The sequence below is a fragment of the Sprattus sprattus genome, assembly GCF_963457725.1.
Source record: "Sprattus sprattus genome assembly, chromosome: 9".
In the NCBI taxonomy this organism is placed as follows: domain Eukaryota; kingdom Metazoa; phylum Chordata; class Actinopteri; order Clupeiformes; family Clupeidae; genus Sprattus; species Sprattus sprattus.
Window position 1 is genome coordinate 3,371,965 of NC_137928.1, and position 2,500 is coordinate 3,374,464.

General features: G+C 48.7%; 1 protein-coding gene across 1 annotated transcript in view; it reads left to right on the forward strand.

The window, feature by feature from the left end:
• Positions 1–2,500, forward strand: part of LOC308369983 (uncharacterized protein) — a gene marked incomplete at its 3' end in the record, with an annotated part of 71,257 nt that overhangs the window by 60,241 nt on the left and 8,516 nt on the right. Inside the window, exon 5 of the mRNA XM_080844542.1 lies at positions 1,023–1,075. Within this exon, the coding sequence (XP_080700668.1) occupies positions 1,023–1,075 (53 nt within the window). The remainder of the gene's footprint in view (positions 1–1,022; positions 1,076–2,500) is intronic.

Below are 2,500 nucleotides of genomic sequence, written 5' to 3' on the forward strand. Positions count from 1 at the left end.
GGATGCACGATATTGAATTTAAGCCGATATCCGATATGCCGATATTTACAAGCTCATTTTGGCCGATTGCCGATGCCGATGCCGATATATACACCTCAGCTTTTTAATTATTGAAAAGTCTCTCCTGTACTAGAATTAATCTGTTATTATGCTAGGGTATTGCTGTAAATACAGGACATTACAGACTTGATCAATTTAGAAATAGACATTCACTCATGAAACTGAAATGGTTTCAAATATGGCAGATTTATTTATATTTTCACGTCACAATTTTCATACTTGAACAGTACCTCCTTGAACTTGAACAACTACACTCTGGAAATGCAGCTTGGCTTACTTGGCAAGCTAATGTTGGTTAACTGACTTACAGTTTAATAACGTCCCTTCTAGGATTTCTAGACTAAGCTATGTAACGTTATTGCCAAGTTAGCTGTATAAATTCCATAAATGCAAAAGTGAGCCATGTACAGATAGCGTGGGCTTGAGACATAATGTTTCACATCCCGTGAAATGAGGTATCATCAACTTCTCTGGTGTCACGTAGCATGCATGCTAACAAGCTAGTGTTGTCTAACTAACTCCGTGACTTATTAACGTCAATTAGCGCGACAGGTAATGTTGTAAAGCGTGGCACGCAGGTGGTCTGCATCTATGCATGCAACCTACATTATGGCCAAGCTGCATCTCCTCCTCCTTCTCCTGAAAAGTTCTCTGACAAATAGGCATTTTGTCATCATCCTCTGATACTGTGAATTAGGATACTGCCACACAGCCGACGCTGATAAACATTTGCTTTGCGTGCGCATAATTTACACGTCACCTTATCGGCCAGGTACATCGGCAGAAATTTTTCATATCTGCAGATACCGATAATTAAGTTTTTAAGCCGATAACTGCCGATACCGATGTCTTGCCGATAATATCGTGCATCCCTAGCTGTGTTGTGTTGTGTTGTTGTGTGCTGTGTTGTGTTGTGTTGTGTACTGTGATGTGTTGTGTTGTGTTATGTGTGCTGTGCTAAGCTGGCACAGTCCTGCTTGCCTGGTGTGGAGGGCAGTTTGGGGCATCTGTGCTGGTTTGACTGCAGTTTGGGGCATCTGTGCTGGTCTAGAGGGCAGTTTGGGGCATCTGTGCTGGTCTGGAGGGCAGTGTGGGGCATCTGTGCTGGTCTAGAGGGCAGTTTGGGGCATCTGTGCTGGTCTTGACTGCAGTTTGGGGCATCTGTGCTGGTCTAGAGGGCAGTTTGGGGCATCTGTGCTGGTCTGGAGGGCAGTTTGGGGCATCTGTGCTGGTCCAGAGGGCAGTTTGGGGCATCTGTGCTGGTCTAGAGGGCAGTTTGGGGTATCTGTGCTGGTCTGGAGGGCAGTTTGGGGCATCTGAGCTGGTGTGGAGTGCAGTTTAGGGCATCTGTGCTGGTCTAGAGGGCAGTTTGGGGCATCTGAGCTGGTCTAGAGGGCAGTTTGGGGCATCTGAGCTGGTCTAGAGGGCAGTTTGGGGCATCTGAGCTGGTCTAGAGGGCAGTGTGAGGCATCTGTGTTGGTCTGGAGGGCAGTTTGGGGCATCTGAGCTGGTGTGGAGGGCAGTTTGGGGCATCTGGGCCTGGCGTGGGGGCTAGGGGGGGGGGGGATAATAGCCTGTGTGCTCTCTGGCCTCCATCACTCTCACTGGATTCCTCAGTTCTCCCAGGAGCGGGTGCATTCCTCAGTAGGAGGGCTGCCATGCCACTGTGACTGCCACTGCCAGCCTGCTCTGCTCTGCCCTGCTCTGCCCTGCCCGCAGGCCTGGCCCTCTGTGTATGTGTGTGTGAAGGACAGTGTGTGTGTGTGTGTGTGTGTGTGTGTGTGTGAGACACATTAACCACCAGCAGGGCACTTACACACACACACATACACATACGTTCACACACACACACACACACACACACACACACACAAAATCAAGCATACGGACACATACACACATACACACATCCTTACACACACACACACCCAGCCACCCACACACACACACATCCTTACACACCACACACACACACACACATCCTTACACACATACTCACACACACACCCATCCTTACACACATACACTCACACACACACACACACATCCTTACACACATACACACATACACACATACACCACACACACAGATGCTATTCATCCGAACTACCTACAGCAGAGTAACCCATGTCTGGAGGAATTAAACTCCAGTGCTTTAGTAGTGAGCTACTTCACGTTCATCTGACTGTATCTGTCCCTCTCTGCTCTGGCCTTATCAGTAGTGCCCAGATTGGCTAAAATGAGGGGCATGCAGATAACATTCCAGCTCTAATGGCGCTGGGATTCCCACAGTCTCAGACATAAGTGGAGTTAGAGGCCTTGCCAGATACGGGCTGATTCCTCTCCGGATTCAGGAATAACCTCGACTGGGAAGTCCCGCCCCACTTCTTCCGGCCAAATTGATTTTGCCTCAGAACTGGGTCTGGCAAACTTTGGATAG